Source organism: Apaloderma vittatum, unplaced genomic scaffold, assembly GCF_000703405.1.
Source record: "Apaloderma vittatum isolate BGI_N311 unplaced genomic scaffold, ASM70340v1 scaffold23520, whole genome shotgun sequence".
Classification (NCBI taxonomy): Eukaryota; Metazoa; Chordata; class Aves; order Trogoniformes; family Trogonidae; genus Apaloderma; species Apaloderma vittatum.
In genome coordinates, this window is record NW_009695363.1 from 15,161 (window position 1) to 37,603 (window position 22,443).

The 22,443-nt window shown below is 39.4% G+C and overlaps 1 protein-coding gene across 1 annotated transcript; it reads right to left on the minus strand.

Moving 5' to 3' along the window:
* Nucleotides 1-1,591: 1,591 nt before the first annotated feature.
* Nucleotides 1,592-20,503, minus strand: GIGYF2 (GRB10 interacting GYF protein 2). The gene is made up of 8 exons (XM_009871158.1): nt 20,427-20,503; nt 18,835-18,914; nt 16,182-16,311; nt 13,852-13,947; nt 9,991-10,099; nt 2,928-3,039; nt 2,340-2,380; nt 1,592-1,704 (listed from the first exon to the last, which is right to left on the minus strand). Exons 2-8 carry the CDS (start codon nt 18,873-18,875, stop codon nt 1,592-1,594), a joined length of 642 nt encoding a protein of 213 aa, XP_009869460.1. The 5' UTR covers nt 18,876-18,914; nt 20,427-20,503.
* Between the last annotated feature and the right edge of the window lie 1,940 nt (nt 20,504-22,443).

Here is a 22,443-nt window from a genome sequence, read left to right on the forward strand (position 1 = left end):
AACCAGGGTAACAGAACCAGTATCTGCTAGAGCACATTAGCCTGCACTACAAACTGCAAATCAATTCTCTCCTTGATCCTCCTACTTCCACTGCTCCCTGTGGTATGCTAGGGCTCGGCATTAACGTGGGACAGCTTCTGGAACATCTGTATCCCTGTTTCACACTCAGAATATTTTGTCATTGGAAAACCTTTACATAACAGTAACTATTTGTTCATTAATCAAGGCTTGAGTCACAACAGACCAAACACCTGTTACCATGTTTGTGCTCTCCACCTTACTTCTCTCTGAAGGTAAAGAGGAGCGAAATGGTCCTCCCACTAACTGCGACACTGACCTCTGACAGAGTGCAAAAAGGAATTTTTTAAAAAGTGTTTTAAAAAAGTAATTTTTTTATATTAAAACTTCAGAAAGGTTGCAGGTCTCTTACCTCTATTACACCACACTATAGAGAGCTTTCAGCCAAGTAAGATCAAACCGGAGGACAAACAGAACAAGAGACCTGAGGAGCAATCAGGTACAAAGCAAAGCTCCAGGATTTGAGGATAGACACAGCATCCCTCCCAGCAAACCACAACTTCCAACAAAGCACATGGGGATACCATTTCCTCTAGAAAATGGTTCTCAGCAGATGCATTCCAAAATCCTGGTCACTAGTAGCTGCTAAAAACAAGACATGCTCTACACTGCCTGAAGCGATAACTGCCAGGCTCAGGCAGATGTCAGCTTTCGAAAGACATCTCGCATGCTCTACATTCTTCTCAACTAAAAGATGCATCTCATCCTCAACTGACAGTCAATATTTTTATCACAGTCTTAATCAGAAATGTAGTCTGCATCTGCAAGTGTTGCAATTTTATCACACGAACATGAAGAGGCTAAACAAATAAAATGGAATCAACTGTAGTAGATATTGCTTCTACATCAATTTGTCTTTTGTAAAAAAATACAGTCTTGAAATCTCAGTAGCACTTGCTTTTTCCTATTGCCTTTTTTTTTTTTTTCAAAAGGTGTCTGAATATAAAGATACACTGAAAGTCTGAAGTTTTGCTACCGGTATTTAAATTCAGGTCATCTCAGATCAATAATTTACAATTTATAAAGCAGAAAAACAAAGCAGTCTTAAAAGAATATATGAAAATCAATTCCTACATGGAGAGAGGATTGGGAGGGCTTTGAAAGCAAACATGGTAACTTAAGACTCTTAAAACATGTGCGACCATGGCAATCTGGAAGATTATTAAAATGGCAATTTATGCTAGACTCACAGATATATAGGGGGACAGCTAGGCAGATACACATTCCCATCAACTTTTAATTGTAACTGAATCTCTTTGGCTTTGTCTTAAAATTCAACCTGCAGTTGTTGTTTCTGACCTCTGCTTTATAAAAATATGTTCACTAAGGAGGATATTTAGGAAAGACCATAAGATCCTCTGTATCCTTAAAAGATGACTCACTGTCAGCAAGATTTTACAAGTACAAACCTTCTCCCTAAGCACAGCTTTGGTACATGCTGCAGAAAAATAGCAAGGTCACGCCAGAAAACAATCAACACATGGTCCCACAACACAGAAAATCACTGTGGTTGTCATATAAGCAGTTGATAAAGCAGAAGTTCCTTGAATGCTCTTACCACCCTCAGAATATACATTTCACCATGTTTCATATCCGAGGTGACAACCCACTCCACTCCAAGTTCAGCTGAACATTGGAACAGGTCACAATCAAGGATCCGGTATTCTGACTGAACGTGGCCAGTGTGAAGCATTTAAGAAACAGGAGTGGAATGGCAGAGACTGGGACCAGGTGATAAATGAACAAACGGAATATTTGTATTGCGACTTAAACGACTTAAACTAGATGGACAGACTGGGAACCTCAGCACATTGCTGCTGGGAGCTACCTCAAACTAGCAAACATTCAAAAAAATTAGCATGGTCCCAAAGTCCTAGGAAGCAAAATGGCACAGAGCAGGAACGTCTGAAAGCTGCACTGGGAAGGCGCATTGCCACAGCACCCCTGTCAGTCAGTGCAGACTCCCTTCACAGATACAGGAATTTAGTTCCCGCTGCAGACATATCACCCTAATTGATTAAACTGAACCTACTCGCTGTAGATTTTTCTTGCCTAAAATTTATCTAATAGCAAAAGTAACAAAAAATTCAGGAAAACAACACTTCAAGAACACATTTAGGTAATCTGGCACAGTATCACGAACCTTGTATCGACAATATATGTGGAGCAGTAAGAAAGGTTTAAGTACGCAGAGGTCCCTTCCCCAAAACACACCCTGCTCCTCCCTCCCACTTGCTGCCCATACAGTAACAAAACCATACCTGGATCTTTTCGCCCTGGTTTTTCAAAGCGTCTGTCTCCCCTAGAAAGGCAGAATAGAAGTTTCAAATAAGGTTTTGGAACTACTCCAGTCATTTAAGGTATGCCTTGTTTTTGGTTTTTTTTTGTAATTATTATTTAGTATGGGGCTTTTTTAATATCAGAGTTTGAGGAACAGGGTTTTTAAAGGTCCAAGTGATAACTGAAATTTTCAGCAACACGGATACACTCACAGCCTTTGGCAACTAGGTATGCTTTGAAATGTGACCCCAAGTACTGTCAAAAAAAGTTGAGACCAAAATTGAAGAGAATCCTTTAGCAATCCCCACTTTCATCATTTCCACTGCAACTGTCATCATTTATATCTTCCCAGGAATCCACCAGAAAAAAAAAATCTTGGCAAAAATGCTTTTACTTGCTCCTGAGTTTCTAGAAACATTACTGTGTTGCCTCCATCTTTGAAATTCAGACACTCCACTCACAGACAAAATCTAAAGCACCTTTGCTGAAGTACTTTTATGAAGTCAAAGGGCAGAAATGGCAGTTGAGCAGATGCATGTAAAAAACTTTAAGTGCTAGAGTTCTGTTACCTTTCCTCCCAACTCTGTGATCTGTGCATTTCCCTGCCCCCTCCTCGCCCAAATCCACCCTCCACTTCATCAAAACTTCTTTGGTAGAAACCGCTTTCTCCTCGGCCTCTGCCTGAAAAGACAAAAAACACAAGCATTTGTACAAATAATAATAGAAATTGAAAGATTCAGGTAGGTTTTCCTTTCCTGGTGTCCCTGTGAACTAATGTTGCAGTCTTAAGCCCCAGCGAAATTATCTAGGGCAAAGGGAAAAAGGAACAAAGACTGAAGAAAGAGTCTTATGTAAAAATTTTTATCAAGAAGCACAAGATCAGACAGGATAGGCAAACAATTCTGAAATGAATACTACAGAGAAAAAACAAACAAAAGAGATACTTACCAAACAGAAATCACCAAACAAGGATGCATTGTTCACACAACATCCACACAGTACATGTGTACTTTACACTCACAAAAATCAGATTGTTTTTAACAGCAGAATCCAATAATGGTACTGCACTGCAGAGGTACTCATAATTACTGCTGTCAAGGTTAATAACAGAGAAGACAGCTTCACCACTATTAAGTTCTAGTCATTCCCAGCAGAACACTTCCCCAGGAGCAGGGGAGAGAAAAGAAGGATCACAGGATGGGTATAGCATGATACACCCCAATAGCTATGGAATAAAAATTAGCCTCCTCACTTTTTCAAGGAATTATTTTCCTTAGGTGGCCACCAAATATCAAGCCTCAAGCCAAAAAGTTACAGATGTATCCTCAAGTAACGCACCCTGAAGCAAATCTTCAGTGTTTGCATGGGCATGGGGTGCTTGGTTAAAAAAAAAAAAAGTAAAAAAGAAAAAAGGCAACAGAAAAACAACACCCACACACATCCCCAGACGTTCATGACAGCTTCCAGCACTTGTTAAGATTAATGGCTGGGGTGAAGTTTCCAGATGTACAAGAGATAAATACTGCTTCACAAAGCAGAAGAAATGGGAGATTTTTATCAGCTAACTTATTTCAAGGATCTCATAGAAAGAAGACAAACAAGTGAAACACATCAATCAGCTGGTTGTCAGGTTACTGCCTTCCATACACACGCGTGCAGGCTCCACAGCCAAGCCCAAGACCTGCAAAACACCTGATAAAGGGAACTCCAGGCTGCAAAACTATCCCAAACCTTTCATAGTTCTCTCTTCCTGCATTCAAGAAAACAAACATCCCAAAGGAAGAGACACAAACCTGGCCAGGGATCTGGAGGAATCAGAATAACCAACTGAAACAGCAGATAAACACCTCAAGAATGGACTCCAGTCTCTGTAGCCTTTGGAATAAAGTAGTAACATCTAAAAATCTAAGGATCCCTGGATGCATCAAGGAATTGTACTATATTTCAGTGTCTTATAAAGACAGGCTCTAAAAGGATGGAGACGATCAAGGCACTCGCAACAGTTTCTCTACTATTCTATACTAAATCTCTTGGAGGAGTGGAGAGGAGGGAAATGGAAGTTGTTTTCCAGTAAGAGAAAACGAAAAGCGATACCCAGATAATCCAGCCAGGCTCCTCAAATACACAGCAATTTCACAGCAGGCAGTACAGGTTGCAGAGTGTATAAGGAAGCCACAAAGTTAACACCTGCACAATTTCTCCCTCTGCTTCAGAAGTAACGTTTAAGCACCCTCTTTAGACATAACTATCCTGCTCCTAGCACCAGCAAAGGAGCTCAGCAGCAGACCGCCTTGCCAGGGAGATGTGAACTTCCTTACCACAGAGTTCTGGGGATGTTTAAGTTCAGATGAAGTCTGGACTAACCCCTAAAAGGTAAATAACGCTGAGATTTACTAAACACAGAGACCACATCTGGTTCAGGAAATACACTGAGCTGCAAACATCCAGAAGCTGAGCATACACGTGATGCTTCTTCACCTCTATATTTTTACACAGTCCATATCCTCCTGCCAAGGTGTCTTCTTTTGGCTGTTGCTAGAGACAGACTGCTGAGTTAAATGATTCACTGTAGCATTCTTACACAAGCCCAGGTGGACACAGAGCAGCTGACTGACCACTCCAGGCAAAAGAAGGAAGACCTAGGACTGTACTAGAACACGAACACGTTCACTATGGCAAGTCTGATATTACAAGGCTGACCACAGTCACAAGTGCGAACTAAGTTGCAAAGGCAAGAAACAGTAAAGATGTGATACAACATCAAAAGCAGCACAATGTTTACCCAATTAAAGCATTATGGGTCGGTCCCCCATGATCCTGGACAAGGACTCCAAGCTGTTATTCTCCACAAATAAACTCCAGGAAAGTTTAAGCATCTCATGTGCTGGCAATCTTCGCCTAGTTTCTTCACTACAGGAAAGCTCCCTTTATCTCACAGGAGATAATAAAGCAAAAGCAGTTCACAAGAGAAAGCCACAGGCAGGCCAAGTCAAAACAGAACAAAGGCACTGACTCATCTCGTGTCTCTGAGATAGTGGAGGTGGAAAGTTGCACACACTTCTTCAACAGAAACCAGTTTTCCTTTTCTGGTTTTTTGGTGTTTTTTTTTTTACAGTGAGTGACAGCAACATTTGTAGTGCTCCCCTCGCAGTGTGAGCAAGCATGAATGCACACTGATCACTGATAGCAGACAACCAGCAGAGCCAAAAGGCCTGCAATATGGGAGATTTCATCAGCAAATAAAGTAAATGCCCTGTATAACAGGGAAGAACAGTTGTTTTAAGAGCAGCACGGCTTTCGGCAGGTTTAAAAGAATGTAAAACGGCCTGGGAAACCTCTCCACTTACCCCCTCTGTGTCACGGTTCATCAGTATCTCAGTTGTGCTCAGCCAACTAAATGGTCTGAATCAAAAGATAACCTTGCAAAAGATCCAAACAAATTCTCTCAGCAATTCAGTTTAAAGCTGACAGTGGGACCACACTACTCAGGTCCCAGCTGTGGCAATACCACGAAGTACCAGGCAGGACCTTTGCCTTGATTCTGTTGCCCCCCCTACGGTACCCACACACCTCTGTGCATGGGCAATTCCAGCACAAACCAAACAGACCAGCCCATGAGCAGCTTACCCCATTCAAACAGATCTGACCAGGCTACAGAAGATAAGCAACTAATTAAGGAAAACAGTGTTCTACAAAGTCAGTTATTTAGCGTTACGGAGATAAGTCTGACCTGAAAGCGCACACTAGGACACGGTTAATACTGGTAACAGAACCTTGGAAAAATGCTTGCAGAGAGGATAAAGCTGCACATACAAGGACACTGTTCACCGTTCCATTTCTGCACTTCTTGGCACTTTTTTTGTAGCTAATAAAAACAGAGTGACATTCTTGTTTTACATTGAATGCCATTTCTGGAAAAACGCCTGGCACATGAGGGGTAGGCCTTGTAAGTGTAGATGTTGCACCGAACATTGAGGGCAAAGGGAACAGATGTCAATAAACCCTTCCACTGAAGAGCTGAACAGAGCAGCTGTGTCATTTGTATGTCAGTAATTCCTTAGAAACCTCAGAATGAGAAACTCAATCCAGTGATATTGTAACAGCCAGAAGCCTCTAATCTGAAAAACAGACAAGTCTATGTAAAAAAGCAAGACACAAGCAAGAGGGCAAGAAGCAGCACACACTCATTCTAATTGTCACTACAAAAAACTCTGAAACAGCAAACACAATGTAAAAAGCAAACTCTTTACATTCCATCATGACTGAGAGCTAAGGATCTACAATCACAGTCACAATACCGTGTGGGAAGAGCAGGATAACTGTAATTCAGCTGGTGCAGGTTAGATATGAGAACTTTCCACTTTCACACCATTTACACACTTCCCAAGAGCAGCACAGCCAGATTACAAAGGGGAAAGAGGGTGGGAGGGGAAAGAGCTCTAATGGAAAGCAAAGTACCCTTTTAAGGGTCTTAACCAACAGGAGAACAGCTACAAAACGAGGTGTCTGTAAGCTTACAGCCCATTCCAGGGACTATTTAAACCTCTCCTTGTCTGAGGCTCTTATTCATGAATGTTGACATTCCAGTCCAGCCAGCACAAAGCACAGGGCTTAGCTGCACACCACAGGGAGCTCCCAGGAAAACAAGTCAATTAGAAAAAAGGTCACGTGCAAGTACTTGGTTTCTTCAGCGAATGTAACTTCAGAGCTAAATAAAATGTTTTGGATTTACACGGGACACACGGTCTTAGTGACAGCAGTCGCATGCTGCAAATGCTTTTTAACAGTAACACCAAGATGTATTTCAGCACAGAGTCTAAAAAAAAATTTAAACAAAAATCAGAGCAATGACCACAGTAATAATTTTCATATCAGCTAAAGACAATCCTTGTTAGTGAAACTTGGGGTGACTACTGAGAAAATATTTACTGAGTGTTATGTTGTAGTTTTAAACTTTGACAAGGGAAGTCACACTCAGAGCTCTTAACAATAACCTCCCTTTTCCAGCAGCAGTTCATCCATTCTTCCCTTTGCCAATCTGTCACAGATTGCCTTTCACGCTCCCAAATGCTGGATTCCGTGCTTTATGCCTCAGTGAGGGAACTTAATTAACAAATCTAATCGTACATGCAAATTCTTCCCTGAAGTTACTGTTGTGCAAGTCATTTCAAGGCAGGAATCTGCTTTTGGTAAAGCTGAAGCCCGCACTTGATCAGCAGCAGTTTTGCCGCATACAATGATGTTGCCCGGTGTTTTTCGTGAACTTTACCTTTTGAACCCAGGGAATTTTACAACGCAATAAACAGTTGGAAAACATTTTTCATAAGTGAAGCAGTTCATTTAGTGAACAAACTTTGAAAAAACTCCAAGTCCTTTTCACGGTAACTTGAAAAAACAGAATTGCATTTAAAGCTTGCTACTTGCAGGCAGTATGTTAGCTTTCCAAGTTAGATGTCAACAGTCCTACATTGAGCTTCTCATAAGTAAACTATTAGGAAAAAAAAGTCCTTAATGACAAGAACATCATGTGCGTAATTATGAAAAAAATGCACAATCCTTCCCTGGCAGAAGCTCTAATATGTTTGCTGAGATACAGAAATTTTAGGCAGACTCACTGTGCCTACAGCCCAAGAGAAATTGCTCATGGAAAGGAAAGAGGAGGAGTGGAAGAAACAAGCAGCAACCAGGATCAATGGAAGAGGGAAAACTCAGTAATTTACTAAATAAATTTACCAGAGAAATGTGCCCTTTACAGCTTAGCAGAAGATGAGAAAGACTAGCCTAACAAGTACAGCATATAACAATTCATGCAAGTTAAAAGAAAAAGATCAAATGAGGATGAAAACAAAAATAAGTGAAAAAGATGAATCTTGAAACACAGTTTCTTGAGCTAATATTTCTTAATATATCTTAAAATGATAACAAAACAGGAATGATGCAGTAGCAGCTTTCAGACAGTCTTAACAATACCATATAAGTTCTGCCCAGTAAAGTGTAATGAATCAAACTTTATTGCCAAACAAAACTTCCATGCATACAAATAGATTCAATAATAGCATTACTGGATTAAAAGCCATATTCTGCCACATTTAACCCTATGACCTCACTGAAACTAGTGAGGGCAATTAAAAAGCAACCCGTTGTTAACGGTACAGGAGAAAAAAAGAACGAAAAACTTAACAAATGAAAGAAAAATAAAGGGCTTATCAAATGAGAAATTATCAGGGTATCTTGATATTGTAACTAGAGAGCACACTAGTGGTCATACAATCTCAAGTCACCAGATTTTAAGCAAAATTCATTTCATTTGCAGAGTTAAGCCTTAATGCATCTGCAAAAAACCAAACAGCCAGTACGTTTTCCTAGCAAAAGTCAATCACGCACGGCAGCAATGCAATACACACATTAAAAGCATGAAGCAAAAAAGGAACAGTTTTCAAATGTCCAACAGAAGACATGTAACAAGGTTTGTACACGAGTGTCAGCCCAAATCCCTATAGGTGGTTTGGGTTTTTTTTTCTTTAACTAAGTCCTGAGCATTTGGGCAAAGACAATGATAAATAAAAAAGGGGAAGTGACAGGGAAATCTTGGGATAGCTTTGTTAAAGTTTAAATGTATATGCCTTAGCTGGGAAGCAACCACAGGACAGATGAAAATCTACAAATATCTGAAAGATGTAAACCAAGAATAAAGCAGGATTAAGGAATAAGAAGAGGAAAAAGAGAATAAATGAAGTGCTAAATTCAAATATTTAATTATAAATGAAATTGATTACTGAAGATGTTCTTGAAAATATCACCAGTTAAGGATATGTGGAATTAAATTAGAAATGACCCTGAGAGAAATCTCATCTAAGCACCAGCAAAGACAGAGGTCACATGATTATCACTCCTGATATTTCAGAGTTACTAGCTTCTTAGTATTCTAAGTGTAACCCATCATACTCATATATATAACCTCCCAAAATAGCGTACACAGCAGTACACACATTGAAAAGGAACTGCAAAGATAAATTGTGGATTTAACAATTTGTTTTGAATCTAGTGCTATGGCTCAAGGACATTTTCTCAATTCATTTGCAAACGTCTGAAACCATCCAAGATGAGACACCGACTACAGAGATACAACAAAATTGGCAAGACTCAAATTTACCCCAAAATTTGATTATGTCTTTCCATTAACCTTCTCCTATTTATTCTCAGGATCTTAATAAATACAAATGATTTTTCAGAACACCGAACCCCACCTACTACAATCTTAATGTTTAAAATACATTTGTGGATTCTACTCCCCTTTTGCTATAAATTGGTTTTATAACTTGAATAAAGTTATTTCTAACAATTCTGAACCAAACAATTTACGATTCCACCTCAAAATTACGTTTCCCTTTAGTTTTTCACACCCACTACTCTCACAAAGGCACATAACACAGGTGCCAGATAGGCACTAAGGTGTGCAAAACCACGACTAAACACAATATTCATTCCCACCACCACCCCACCGGAAAGATTTCAAAGCTTTAAGGGAAAAGAAACTGGGCAGGAGAGAAAAATATTACTATAACCAAGTTCCACTCGACTTTCAGAAGCTTTAACCTGCATACATTGCAGCACATCCCACTAACAGCTCACCTCGACCTCTAGAGGAACTTCGACCTCGAGGAGCCCCTACCACCGTTCCTCCTCCACGTCCCGTCAACCGCAGGACCGCAGCACTGTTTACAGACATCGAGAAATTTCTCTGCCAAGAAGAAGAAAGAGCCAAGGTGAGATTCTACTAAAAAAACAAACAAAAAAAAAAACAGTAAAACCTCCATTATCCTACATTTAGCTTAATATCAGCTTTGTTTTCCTTATGCTTGTTACAAATTCTCTACAACTGACAACTGCTAAGAAAGTAAAGGATTCTTTGAAGATAGGAGTCGCTGAAGCCGTCTGTAAAAGCACCTTGGTCACTGTATTACTGCTTCCAAGTTACTTACCTGACGTTTTCATGCTCTTAGGCCAACAACTGACCATCTACTCTTGTATCAGACAATTCCAGCACAGAAATGATTGGAACATCAGCAGCTTTAAACATAGCTGTTCCACTGCAAAGCAAGATTGTCACCTGCCTATACCTGACATTATTAATTAACAACCATTCTTCGTAAGCAAAGCAGGCACAGGTGAAAAGCAATAGAATTGAATAAAATTATATTTACCAATTACCTTTGCAGAAAAGTTGGGTGTTTTCTTTCTAAATGTGTCATAGGAGTAATATGCTTTGGGGAAAACTAAGTTTATTTAAGTCTTCTGGAATTTAAGTGATATTCTTTGTAACAAGACAATAAACACCAGTAAAATTCAACTTTAACATGAAATAACTGCTAAAGAAAAAGCTATTCTGATAAAGAATGAATAATTATAACGAACTCTAGCCCCATTCTCTGAGTACAAATAGTTGGAAAACTAGGTCAAATAACTCAGAAAGCTATTGATCAGATTCACTGTCTTGCACAGGAGATTCCTCAAATCTTTTATGCCCCACTTCTAAAATAAGAACAGAATAATAAACTCATTTCCTTTTCCAACTTTATTTGACTTTTCTGCCAGAACTCTGAACAAGTTCTCCCTCCCCTCTGTCAAGCTTGCTGTGGTGAAGATGTGACCCCTACAATGGGTCCACATGCTGAGAACACAGTAAGTAAAAAAAAGCAAAGTGAAAAAAGCAAAAAACACCCTATTATTGATTAGTGTATTACTCCAGTGTCCAATTCTGACAAAGCACACCAAGGAGCAAGGCTGCCCCGAAACAGGGGCTCAATTATTTCTTTAGTAGTAAATGGAAGATGTCCCAAGAAACAGAACCAATGATGACATACACACAAAAAAAATCTCTGTTATATTCAGCAAAAGCTTGAGACTCCCTACTCCACCAGCAGGTAAAATTAAGACAAGTGTTTTTTTTCCCTAATGCAAATAGGAATAAGGGAGCTGGGGGGAAAGGCAAAGGAACCTAAGATGCAAGTTGCCAGTGGTCAGAGGTGGAAACCTGTTAAAAGTATCTGCAGAAACCTTTCCCTCCAAAAACAGTTCCCTGGAAATCAATCTTAGACAAATCCATGATGTCATGCAACAAAATTTACCACAAGATGAATCAGTTGAGTTCTAGGTTAGCTTAGCATCCTTGTCACCAGGGAAGTGATACTCTACACAAAAAGGATAAAAAGAACCAGCAGGTCCAGCTCAAGTATATCCATGTCCTGTAACAAGGAATACTGTAGCAATAACTATCTGACTAGTTAAATTCCACATGACTAAACAGATTAAAGGTTAAATTCACAAACCTGACATTACCTATCATCCACCTCCAGATAACACATCTTTAAATCAGCTTGAGCCAAGTTCTTCCCAGACGTGCTACATATAAAACTACAATGCTATCAGGTGTGTAACTCTTGGGCTGCAAGCAAGAACTGCTCTGAATTCAAGCCCAGAGTAAGCCTGATGGATTCATCTTCACTTGAACACCACCCTGAAGTACCAGTGTTCTGATCAGCGTGTCTCCCCAACAGGACTCCCAAATCTTCATCCCTCAGGTTCTAAGAGAATTACGCTACCTTCAGCATTCACAAAGCGGGCACAAGGGCATTTCAAACTGTTATTACCCTTAGGTGAAAGAACTTTCCCGCATCACAATGAAGTCATTACTCACCTCAAGATCTGAACATGATTCTTGGTGATGAACAACATTTATTGTGTCATGGGGAACAAACACCAGGAATTTTTGGCAGCTTAAATAGTGCCGTTGCCTTGGTACCTCAAATCAGTCATGAAGGGGGAAAAAAAGATCTCCAGACAAGAAAAAAGAGATTGTTCACATATTCAGGAATACGGATCTCTTGTTTCAGAATAACATTTTTGTTGGGATTGTAGAGAACTGTTAAACAAACTGAGAAGACTCCTGTATGATTACAGGTGAGAAGGAGCAGGGGAAAAACAGTGACACAGTGCACACCAGCTCCTCAGAAGCCTTCCAGACCGATGAAACAGGAGGCACTGCAGAGGATCACCTCATCTGCACAAAGAGGCTACTCAGTACATTTTCAATACCATAGCCTTAAACTCGTATTATTCCTCTTGGAGAGTATCTTGACAGTCACCAGAAGTCCCATCTCCCTGAATTGTAAATAGCTTTTAGTTTACTCTCTGAAAGATTCCATTACACATCAGCAAAAAACAAACAAAAAAAAATTACCAAAAGGTATTTAACACCAAGGTTCAATATTTTGGTGTGCTACTGTAGGTCTGGCTGACTCTCTCCTGGGCTTGCTGCCTGAAACCCTCCTGTTCCCACTGAAGAATGAGACATGGGCAAAAATTTCCCAAAAAAGCAGGTTCTCAATCGCAATTGCCTTTTAATACTATGACACAAACACCTACAGTGTATTCACATGAATATAACTGCTGAATAGAGCCTAAACTACTAGCACCTTAAGTCAAAGGACAGCATCCTAAAAGGACCCAAGAAATACAAATCAACTCTGAAGAGGAATGAATTCCAGAAGTGGTGAAGAGGATATGCTAGAATATCCAGGCACAGAAAGATTATAGAAAAATTCAAGAATATGATAGTGTGGGACAAAGGAAGCAGGATGATCTGAAATCTTGAGAAACTAACATTCCCCATCCCTCCAAAAATCAAAGTATGTTTAAGTTAACAAAAATACTCAGTCTTTTATTAAAAAAAGTAACAAACAAAAATCCAACCACAGCATTCTGAAAGAAGAAAACTGCTAAGAAAAGTGGCAAAGCAGAGAGCAACTGCAAAATCAGAAGTTCTGACAGCCACAGAGTGGGCATCGATTTAAAACTCAAAGTCAGAGGCACTTATCCAGAGCAGGGCAGTTTTCTCTGCTAGGAACCAAATTTAAAGCATGGGCTTTCAAACCACTCAAATCAGTCACCCTTGAAACAGTATCTTTGTGGACCACTTGTTCTAATTCTTTATCTTGCACACCAATTAATTCTATACCTATAGAGATCGGTATCAATCAACTGCTTACACACAAAGTAGTTAACGGCACTGCACCTTTCTAAACGTTAACAGTCACAAACCTTCAACGCTTCTCCAATGACCACAAAACCAAATTCACTTGGATACTTCTATTACAAGACTGAAAGTGGCCCAAAATCTGCAGAAAAAGTTTCACTGATCTGAAAATGCTGTGTATTTAAAAAATACATAATACTTCCCTAAAGATCATCCTGGATTTCACAAGCTGACGGTCTGCCAGCAACAGAACATGGTATGAAAAGTACTGCTCAATTTAAGAGAGTAACTCAGTAAGAGAGGAATTTAAACTTTATGCTAACGCAGTATGCTTTCATAATTTCTTTACTGAAAATCTACCAAACTCAATTTTTATTTTTTAAATGGAGGCATACTCCTTATTTTGTCTTTACACTAATGATAATCCAGAATTTATTTTTTTAAGAAAAGGTACAAACCTGTTCTTCTTCTGTAAAAGGTACAAGTGCCAGTGGTGGCAGGGGCTCCTCTTGTAAAATAGGCAGAAACTCCTTATCCAGAAGGTCTGAAGGTATCTATATGAAAGGAAAATAACATACAAATTTACCCAAGTATTTACATTTCAGAGATGATGCCGCATACTTTGATTTACCAAAAAAACTGCCAACTCTGTCTCCATCTACCTGCTACACCAATACTTCCAATAACACTTACTGGGGGTGGGTGTAATTCCACCACAAATTTACACCCCTCAGAAAAAACAATTCTTACAGATCAAACATCTAAAGCATCCACTACCCACAACTGTAATATGTAAAGTATCAAGATTATATACATCACAATTCAAACTTCCACTCCAGCTTAAATATAAACCGAGTGAAATTTCACCTTGTAAATTAGAAGTATTGATTTAACTTTAACGCACTTTTATAGCCAGATTATTATATATTAACAAAACTATCATATACAGCACATAGGTTGTATTTGATTTAAAGTCAGCATTTCCAATTTAGAACCAACAAGGAGGGAAAAATAAACAACAAAAAAAAGTAAAGCAAAACTACAGGTATAGAGTTATAAATCAGAGAACACTAAGGATTTAAATAAAAATTTTAAGACTAATTTTTTAATCAGACCATTGTCAGATGGAAACTCCATCAGCAGATGTGACCTTGAGCACGTGGACAAGAAGCTGCAATTTTGGCCAAGTGAGCTTGTAATTATGTCAACGGAATTGTTTCAAATATGTCTAGTTCACAATACTAGAGATAAAGATTTCTCCCAATTTTAATTGAGGCAAAGAAACCTAGGGTTTTATTTTTAATTTTGGTTTATGTTAGTGAAAGTATTCCTGCTTCCAATCAGAGTATCTTTTAATTAGAGAAGTAACTCTGCCTAATCCTCAACCAGTGAAAATCAAAGATGACACAATGAGAAGGGACTAGGGCACAAGATACAGCTTAAAAACATCGTATCTGCTACTTGACTAGAAACAGCATCAAGATTCCTCTCAGTCTCAATAACTAGAATCACTCAACACCATGGAAACACACGTGTATCAAAAGCAAGACATACTCTAGTAATAATGCCCTTCTGGCAAACACACAGGGAGAAAATATTCTTTTGAATCATTCATAACCATCAGAGAAGCTTCCTGTAACACTGGGCATTAATAGGTTGTTCTGAACCAGTCACAAGTGTAGAGGTCTTAGCATCATCTGATATACACAAATTGCAAAAACCAATGACCTCTGACAGGCTGACTTATTCGAGCATAACATCGAGGTTTAAATCGCAGCTTCTCAAAGTAGAGCAGGATAATTCTGCCTATTAAAGCATGGCTTTAAGCTATAACACACTTAACAGCTTTAGAAAAATCTTTGACATTCAACACCCTTGAATCCATGCACAAGCAATGCAGGGCTCCCAGCGCCGTATGAACATGTCAGCACCGTTGTGGCAGGGTAAGAATGTGGAGGTTTGGGTGCACACCTATATGTGGAGCTAAAGGCACAACCTGACATCAGTTCTTGCAGTCCCTCCCTGACTCGAGGGATTCAGAGTTACAAGTCACTGTGCCTGCTGCAACAATAAACCAACCTCTGTCACCATCTACAGAAAAAAACATTTACAAATGCAGAACGCGTGAATCTCTTACACGAAGCGTTCACCGAACTATGACTTTTGTATCGGTAAAAATCTTTGTTTAAAATTACACAGGAGCGAAGTTTTTGACTTTCTACACTGCTCTTCCATATTATATGTGCTAGACTGTATTTGTGTCTTGAGTCCCAAAGAAGTGAACTACTTCAGGACTCTCCCATCAAGCCAGTTACCTGCGAAAGTGAACTGCCTTAAGTCAGGATAAACTGGGAGCTCCTGCCTTTTCTGGATGAGCCACTAATATGATTTACTGCCTGACTTTCAAGCTGAATCAAGTAACTATTTTACACCACATTAAATAAAATCCTGCTATGGCAAACAAATTTGCACAGCTGCAAGGAGACTTTAACCCACAGTCATCTGTGGCAGTAGGACTGATACATGGCATCAGGCTTTTTTGTTCTCTGGATTTTGCCCCCTAAAGGGGCAAAAATAATCAAACATAACAAACACACTAAGAGCGGGATCTAATAAGCACATGCACACACAAAAAAACTCCCCACAATTGTACCTCTGAAGAAGAGAAGTTCTTTGCCAAGGGTACAAAATTTCTTTGTCCGTAATCACAAAATGCGAATAACTACTCCTAATCACAAGACTGTCATTAGGAATACACACATCGGGCTTTCTTCCTCTTCCTGCTCACCTTATTATCCTTTAGAAAAAGTGCCAACATTTCTTCTCTCCCATAGCGATAGTCTGCTAGTTTGTACTTTGGCAAAGCCGGAGACAGAGGAGGGGATGTCACGCTCCCGCCGCTAGACAAAGCTCGCAGCCTAAAATAAAAGAAGAGCAATGAAAACTCATTGAGGAGAATGTGTCTTCACCCATGCTTATCATATCTTTGTATATTGACATAAATGAAATAAATTCAGTCCTGAATGTAAAGACATTAGCAGTCTACCTTCAAAACTCTAAACATCAGTGTTTCAATGATTAAAGTGAAAAAGCCTCCCTCGTTTTTCCCATAGCTAGAAGTGAGGGAAAAAAAAAATTATATTCCCAGGAGCACATCACGACATTTAACTCATGCCCTGAGGAACTCTTTAAGCTGACTATATAGCAAGCTAGTTACACCCTTAAAGCCTTAACTAAGTTATTTATACTGGCTACACAAAAAAACAGTTGTAAAATTTCCACAGATATTAATGACAACAGCTTCTTTTTTACAAGAGAAATTCTTACCACACTAGGGACAGGGCAGCAAATATTAGCCTAAGGAAAAAGTTTATTCAGACGTTTCACAAAGTTTAACAAACACTATAGGACAGTAAATCCTGCAATGACATTTCTTGTGGTATCTCTGGAATCCTACTCTACTCCTAATTCCTCTTCCAGAGCTTAAAATTAACGGCATTTATCACTGAGTGCATACATCATTTAGCTTAATGTGTCAAAAAAAAAAAAGTACAAAATACAGTCACACTTCAGAGACATTTCAAGCAGTAATCTAGCTTACAGTAACAGACAAACATGTGATTAAGTTTAGTCCCACCCTAGACAGGTGATCTACTTCTTGCAGATACCATCCTGCAGCTGGATGATATTATTCCCACTCCACTGGTGGATTAATGTCATTCTCTACAATCATATCCTCACCTATCCAAATACCCTGTATTTTAAAGTTTGAAAAATGTTTTACAAAAGGATGTGTATCAAGAAACAAAACCCAGACCATTCTACATTCTCCTTGATGTGCATCTTGAACAAACAAAACAATGAAATATCTTCTCAACAATTACAAAATTCTTTGAAATGAAGGCATTCTAAACTAAATCACTGATTCAGAGGCTACCTTTCACCTAATTACTGAAGCATGCTTTGATTCGGTTTATTGTTCTTAAAACAGAAAGGAAAAGGCAATTTGCAAGTCAAATATTTATCTTATTTTTTTAGTTTGGTGCCACCCAGTGGCAGTTTCTGTGAATACCACCTCAAAACAAAAAACGCCGGGGAAGGCATTGGTCAAAGGATTAGATGGCTCAGTGTGATGTTGAACTCCAATCCAAATCAAACACGACCAAGAGTTTCACTATTAAGTGATAAAACAGCACACATGGGATAGGACTATATTGCAACCCAAAAGCATAATTATAAATCTTAGAGTTTTATTCCATTATTCCTGTGAAAACGTAGTAACTCACTGAAATATAATACATAATCCCTTTTTTAAACTAAATGGAGTCTGAAGTCCCCTCAGTATGACACAGCAATCAAGTTACTGTTAAAATACATGCTTTTTTAGAGCTGCCTTACCCTTTTTTTTTTTCTAATATAACTTTGGCTTCCATCCATCAATGAATCTAATCATGTCTGTCTTACACTGAAGAGCACTCCAGTTAAGATATCTGCCTGGTGGGTGTATTTATAGATGGTGATGAAGTCATTCTTTAACCTTCTTTCAATCTAACAAAATAGACCGAGTTCTTTCACTGTTCTCCAGGCCACAAATCATGCCTTACTTCTTTGTTGAATACTCTCCAATTTTTGCACATTGTGTATAAAAATGTGTCAGCAGAAGTGAATTTGTTATTCCAGCACCAGCCTTACCACATGCTAAGCAGCAACTGTATCTCCTCTAACCGCTCCACACTCCCATTTACACACTTAAGGACCACATCACTCCTGAGAATTCTTGTTTGTAACTGCCGGCACCAACACTTTAACAAGAAATTGGAACAACAGTCACACCCGTGCAATTACTCTTTAGTAAAAGCCAGGACAACACATGTCAGACAAGCTGAAAACTCACAGCTCACACAAGATTACACAACAGCACGGATTCCCTTTACCTCCTATTTCCTGACATTTTTCAGAACACACATGCAGGAGACTAGAACTTGAAGCACACTCTTCTACCACATTCCATATATATATATATATTTAATACTGAGGGAGAAAAAGCTTGCTTAGCTATAGATTTAAGTCCACTAAGATGAGTGTAAGAACTTCCTTACCAAAAAGGACCAAGTAAGTCTTCTTCACTTTGTGTATACCTCCAAGACCACAAACATTATTCCCCTCTCAGATACTTGTTAGCAAGGTGAACGTTACGCATTACCATAGCACAAAATCCAACCCATTTCATACACAATGCCAATTTACAAAGTGAAGACTAATTTTATAATATTGTTTCCAGTCACAGTCCAGGGCCTGAGGTGAAGCAGTATGGAACAAAGGCATTATATACCATTCAGTCTTACAATCAATTCAGTCCCAAAGGACAGAACTTAATAACTTTTTTTTTTTTAAAGTTTTCGACAAAGTTCCAGAGTCTCACAAAACAGGAAAAAACTCACCATTCAGGCCCAAAGTTAAGTGTCTGAGTTTCTGCTGCCATTTTTTCCTGTTCTATTCCTGTTTTTTAAAATGCGTGAACCTGAAAAATAAAAATGTTTACTATGAGAACAACTGAATTAATACAGCCCTTCATAAATTTCTTCACAATACAAAAGCACACCTCATTATGCTAAGAAGTAGAAAAAAATTACTACACAGAATTTTGTGGTTTATTGGTTTGAGTGGTTTTGGTTTTTTGTTATTGTTTTTTTAAGAAACCCATTTCAGCTCTCCAACACAGGTTAATTTCATAATAAGGGAGTACAGAATCACAGAATGCTAGGGCTGGAAGGGACCTCTAGAGATCCCCCAGGGCAGCCACACAGGAACGCATCCAGGCGGGGTTTGAAAGTCTCCAGAGAACGAGACTCCACACCCTCCCTGGGCAGCCTGGGCCAGGGCTCTGGCACCCTCACAGTGAAGAAGTTTCACCTCATGTTGAGGTGGAACTTCCTATGTTCTATCTTAAACACATTATTCCTTGTTCTATTGCTGGGCACCGCTGAGAAGAGATTGTCCCCTTCCTCTTGACCCCCACCCCTCAGATATTTCTCTACATTAACAGGGTCCCCTCTCAGCCGTCTCCTTTCAAGGCGGAACAGCCCCAGTTCTCAGTCTCTCTTCACAGGAGAGATGTTCAAGTCCCTTCATCGTCCTCGTAGCTCTCCCTTGGATTGTCTCCAGTAGGTCCCTGCCTCAACTGTAATAACTAAGTAACTATAATACTGTAATAACAACCTCTAATATAAAAGAAATAGAGGATTTTTTCACTGGTTTTTGTGTGGTTCTTTTTATTGGTTTTTTTTCAATTGTTAAGAAGTCCATTTCAGCTTTCCAAGACAGGTTAATTTACCAATACAGGAGAAACTGCATTGAAGTCTTTTCCCCCATTTCCTCTTCTAACAGCTCAAACTGGACACTGGATGAGAATGTCTGAAGAAACAATTTGCACAGTCCCTTTTCAAACCAGTCATTACCACAAGACAACCAGAGAATTTGATGCATAATCATCTTCTATAAGAACAGTAATGCTTAATTAACAGAATTGCAGCTTCCTGACAATTACAAGAGGATAAAATAACCACCAGAATTACAGCAAGAAAGATTTGCCAGTTGAGTGGCAGAGTATTCAAGAAATTTCCACTGCTCAAAAGAAGCCTTCTAAAAGATCGAGTATAAGCAATGCTGTGACATCCCCCTAAATCTGCAGACAAATGACATGGGTTTTCTTGTCCTTCGTTTTATTAAGCAAAGAAAAATGTACAACTTCAGACTTCAGCTACTTTTAACCCTGTTAGCCCAGGTCCTGCAGACGCTAGTGAAGGGCACATTCCTATCCACCAAGAGCATAAGAAGCCATGGAGGGAAAGAAAAAGAACGAGACCAAGGCAAGGCCACAGAGTTTTCTCTACCGACACCAAGTCCAGCCCAGACAGTTCTGGAGAAGTGTCTTTTGCAGTGAGAAAACAGAGCTCCTCTTTCCTTCCAGTAACAGTATAAAAATAAACACACTTGTAGCCAAAGCCCAAACCAAAAAGAATTTGAAGCATACCTACAGTAACTGGTTGATTAGACTTCACAAACCTATAAAGACAGACAGTAGGGTGGGAGTGTTGTCATAGCAGAAATAAGGAGCTTCCTAACTTTGCCTGCAGTTTGCACAAAATGTGATGGAAAAGAAAAACAAAACAAAACATTGGGATAGAAGTGGAAAGGGCAGTAATTACAGAAGAAAAAGAAAATCAAACAGAGGAAATATTTTTCTTATATACATGCAAATTATATTAAAGTTATAAAAAACTTTAACAGCCTGAAAACTAGAAAATGCCAAAAAACTCACAAACCTATGCTAAAACTGCATGAGTAGATTTTACTAAAATCTTTTGGGTGTAAGATTATAAATAGTTGTGAAACTCCCTGTAGCCTAAACTGATTGACCAAGACTCGGCCATGTCTTTTTACTACATGCCATATTAATTTTTCCCATATACTATAAAAATAATGCAATTTCTATATGAATTATTTTCACAATAACCCTATATAATGAAATGGGATTATTCCCACTACATGTACCAAAAGCTAATACAAAAATATCCAGCTGTTCTCACAGGCCTAGTTTGAGGGGATTTTGGTCTCATTTGGATTGCTCTTCTGAAGTAGCCTACAGCTCACTAGAACATTCACAGAATATCCACGCATCATCCTGCAAATTAAAAGGTTGAGTACGTAAAGAAAACACACAGCAGCCTCGTGTGAAAATATGAAACCACACAGGAAAACAGCAAACCTCTCGTGCACTTGGGCAGCAACAAGCCTAATGTAATTCCCAGTAGCCTTAATTGGATGGCTGTCCCTTCGTTTCCTGCGACGCCCATAATCCTTCTGCTGGGGGGGATGAGGGGGGAGAGCTTTCAGATCAACCCATGTGGATCACCAGGGAACCTGGGATCTTTAGCTCCTAACAAAGCTAGCTTAGAGGCAGTAATACCAAAAAGATTGGTGCTGAACGTTAAACTGCAACGAAAACACAACTGAAAAGCATCAGATACAAGGAGAGAGCATTAAAAACCAGCTGGGATCAAGCAGTTCACTAGTTCTTGACCACTGGGCCCTCCGGCCGCTTCAGCCTTTGGGTCTCCTTTCCAAAAATTGAGGATACTGTGCCATCTTTCTCTACTAGACTCCTAAGCACTTTAGTACCTATAAACATAGTCAAAGCCTGCTAATCTCATCTCACTGAGCTGCAAAATGGCTTTCCTCGTCCCTCATTTTGGTCATCACACTTTGTTTTGGGAACTGTTTGCTGGCTTCCTCTTCTGTGTTGCATTCAAATAAATTGCCTCCTCCCTAGAAGCTCTGACTGTACAAATTTTGAATTCAAAGTGAGACACTTGCATGCAGATGAAATTGTAGCTGAACAGGAATAAAATCCCACAAAAATAAAAAACAGCTCTCCAGATGATTTGAGTAGGTGTGACAGGTGAACAGGCAACATTACTCAGAAATAAAACATACATGAAAAAAAATTACAGGCAAAGCCAAGAAAACTCCCTTGGAAAGGAGGCACTCTGGAAACAGGTAATGATTTGGAAGGATGGGGGCAGAGCAACGTGGAAAAGAGACTCAAGAAAGCTGAGACAGCAAGTGTGTGAGAGCAGCACGCTTTGCCATGTCAGAACAGACAAACTAGGAAAAGCAAAAACCATGTGCTGCTTCTGCTGGGTCACCAAGCAGCAGCCAGAAGGTGAGAGCCCAGACAGCAAACTGGAGAGGAACCTCTGCCTGCACCACACGTGTAGCTGGTGCGTGGAGGAGAAGCTGTACTAACTGGAAAGGCAAGTTGGGGTGGACCACGCAGCACCTGGATTGTTCAGAGGAAAGCGTCAGGGTGGAGCAAGAAAAAGGGTGAGGAATTAAGAAAAGGGCACGAATAATCAGGTCATAAAGTGTTTTAGCTAAGGAAAAGTCACAGATTTATCAGATCTTTATCATCTAGATAACTTTTACAGGTTCTACACTTCAATATTAATAATATTATAATTTTGGTCTTTTTTAATCTATGCTGCCTC

What these genes read in the sequence shown, in the direction of transcription:
- GIGYF2 (XM_009871158.1), bottom strand. Translation starts at nt 18,875, where the DNA reads ATGGCAGCAGAAACTCAGACACTTAACTTTGGGCCTGAATG. An exon ending in CTTAACTTTGGGCCTGAATG is followed by an intron (nt 16,312 to 18,834) that starts GTGAGTTTTTTC and finishes CTTTTATTTTAG; the next exon opens with GCTGCGAGCTTTGTCTAGCG. An exon ending in TTTTTCTAAAGGATAATAAG is followed by an intron (nt 13,948 to 16,181) that starts GTGAGCAGGAAG and finishes CCTTTCATATAG; the next exon opens with ATACCTTCAGACCTTCTGGA.